This window comes from Cucurbita pepo, chloroplast, assembly GCF_057944985.1.
Source record: "Cucurbita pepo chloroplast, complete genome".
Classification (NCBI taxonomy): domain Eukaryota; kingdom Viridiplantae; phylum Streptophyta; class Magnoliopsida; order Cucurbitales; family Cucurbitaceae; genus Cucurbita; species Cucurbita pepo.
The window spans coordinates 52,501-55,000 of NC_038229.1; the positions used below are offsets into that span (position 1 = coordinate 52,501).

The following is a 2,500-nucleotide window of genomic DNA, read 5'->3' on the forward strand; positions in this document are numbered from 1 at the left end:
TAGTTTCGTATTATTTAATGAGCATCTTGTATTTCATAAAAATTGGGGGCAATATAATCCTTACGTAAGGGCCATCCTACCCAACTTTCAGGCATTAAGATACGCTTTAGACGTGGATGATTATCATAAGAAATTCCCAACATATCATAAGATTCCCTTTCTGGAAAATCCGCACTTTTCCAAACCCAGAAAACAGACGGAATTCTAGGATTTATCCTTGCGGCAAATACTTTTATGCATACCTCTTCCGGTTGATCTATACCATACTCGATTCTCGTAAGGTGATACACACTAGCTAACAGTCCGCCTGGTGCTACATCATAAGCACATTGGGAACGTAGATAATTGTAACCATATACATATAAAATGACTGCAATGGAATGCCACTCCTCGGGCTTTATTTGTAAAGTCTCTATTCCTTGGTAATCGAAACCCAAAGATCTATGAACCAATCCATGTTTGACTAGCCAAGAAGACAAATGACCCTGCATCTTTTTTATCTCCCCCCCCCCATTTTTGATTTTTATTTGTATAAGTATTTCCCATTTACAATGAAAAATTTATGAAGATTCACTCGTTCTTTGTTATTCTGTACAAAAGTATACTGCCTAATTCACTAATTCGTAGGAAGATACTGAACTTTTGTATTTGAAAAAAGTTTCAGGAGGGATGATCTCTGAAGTAGATGATGGTTGATAGAGTAATCCTTGATCGTAATTTCCAGTATGAGTACTTGGGCCAACATGAAATTTGTGGTTGGTAGTAAAACACCGATTCTCCTCTTGAGACTTAATTCGATCTTCATAGATTTCTCGAGATATTTTCTTACGAAGTTTTGTTATTGCATCTATAACAGCCTCGGGTTTAGGTGGACAACCCGGCAAATACACATCGACAGGAATTAACTTATCGACTCCCCGAACAGTACTATAAGAATCGGTACTGAACATCCCTCCTGTAATTGTACATGCTCCCATAGCAATAACATATTTTGGTTCAGGCATTTGCTCATATAATCTTACTAAAGAAGGAGCCATTTTCATTGTTACCGTACCCGCTGTTAAAATTAAGTCTGCCTGTCTAGGACTAGATCTTGGTACCAGTCCATAACGATCAAAGTCGAATCGTGAACCTATTAATGAAGCGAATTCAATGAAGCAACAACTGGTACCATAGAGAAGCGGCCATAAACTGGAGAGTCTTGACCAATTTGAAAGATCATTTGATGTAGTTGAAATAACTGAAGTTTGGGTTGTTCGATCAAGTAAGGGAAACTCGATGGAATTCATAACTGTCTCAATGTTTTTTTTAATTGTCTGAATATTCAAAAACTAAGACCATTCCAATGCTCCTTTTCGCCATGCATAAACTAAACCGACAATTAGGATAAGCACGAAAATTAAAGCTTCTATAAAGACGGATACCCCTAATACATCAAAACTCATTGCCCATGGATAAAGAAAAACCGTTTCAACATCAAAAACAACAAAAACTAGAGCAAATATATAATAACGGATTCGAAATTGTACCCAAGCATCGCCCATTGGTTCTATTCCCGATTCATAACTCGAAAGTTTCTCTGGCTCTTTGCTAAGAGGGGCTAAAACTCCAGAAATAAGAAATGCCAAAATCGGAATAACACTTGATATTATTAGAAATACCCAGAAAATATCATATTCGTAAAGCAGAAACATAAACGTACTCCTATCAATGTGGAAAATATACCGGATTAGTCGATTCGAATTGAAATGAATTGTTGTTTTAAGTAATCCTCAAAAAAACAATTCATTTTTTTTTACCGAATCACCTCCTTTCGTTTGTTTGCTTCGGTACATGTCTCGTTTGAAGATTCATCCACTAGAATCCTATTTATATAATATCTATTATATCCATAATAAATATATAATAAATATTATATATTTATATATAATTTATATATTAAAGTAGGAACTTCTATTTAGGAACTTTTAGTGATTGAATAAGGAAAGAGAAGACGACTACTTTAGTTTTGTGCTGTACTAGATAAGGTATACCAAGAGAAAAGCCTATTTGACAATGTTTACAATGAAAGTTACCAAATTCTCAAACTCTAGCTTGGCCACAAATCAAATACAGTAAGTCGTTCGTAGATCCATGTGATTTACTAGTGCATTCGATTTGCATTGGGTTAGGGTGGAGTTTTTAACCGGTTTCATGTCATGATTTTGAAACCAAAAATTTACTAGAATTGGGGTAGGTAGCCCAAAGAGAAGAAGTATTACAAATTTCTTGATTTTGTATGGGAAAATAGGCAAATTTGCATATGTAATTTATCTACAAAGATGAGACATTAATGATGAACCAAATCAAGTGGACAGTTACAAACAATACAAATACAAACAATAATGAGGAAAGGAAAACAATTCTTTTTTTTAATTATTAAAAATATAGGGCTATACGGACTCGAACCGTAGACCTTCTCGGTAAAACAGATCAAACTTATTATTATCAAAATGATTTG

At 34.6% G+C, this 2,500-nt stretch overlaps 3 protein-coding genes and 1 non-coding gene across 4 annotated transcripts in view; all 4 read right to left on the reverse strand. All coding sequences in view use genetic code 11, as the record gives it.

Annotated features, from left to right (window-relative positions):
- Positions 1-14: 14 nt before the first annotated feature.
- On the reverse strand, positions 15-491 carry ndhJ (NADH dehydrogenase subunit J). Its single transcript has one exon. The coding sequence runs from the start codon at positions 489-491 to the stop codon at positions 15-17; it is 477 nt and encodes a 158-aa protein (YP_009505083.1).
- Positions 492-608: 117 nt separating this feature from the next.
- ndhK (NADH dehydrogenase subunit K) lies at positions 609-1,289 on the reverse strand. Its single transcript has one exon. It carries the CDS (start codon positions 1,287-1,289, stop codon positions 609-611), a length of 681 nt encoding a protein of 226 aa, YP_009505084.1.
- Positions 1,290-1,331: 42 nt separating this feature from the next.
- ndhC (NADH dehydrogenase subunit 3) lies at positions 1,332-1,694 on the reverse strand. The gene has a single exon. It carries the CDS (start codon positions 1,692-1,694, stop codon positions 1,332-1,334), a length of 363 nt encoding a protein of 120 aa, YP_009505085.1.
- A 733-nt stretch (positions 1,695-2,427) lies between these two features.
- The window catches only part of trnV-UAC, a 685-nt gene continuing 612 nt past the window's right edge, over positions 2,428-2,500 (reverse strand). The window contains exon 2 of the tRNA in view: positions 2,428-2,464. This is a non-coding gene — a tRNA (tRNA-Val). The remainder of the gene's footprint in view (positions 2,465-2,500) is intronic.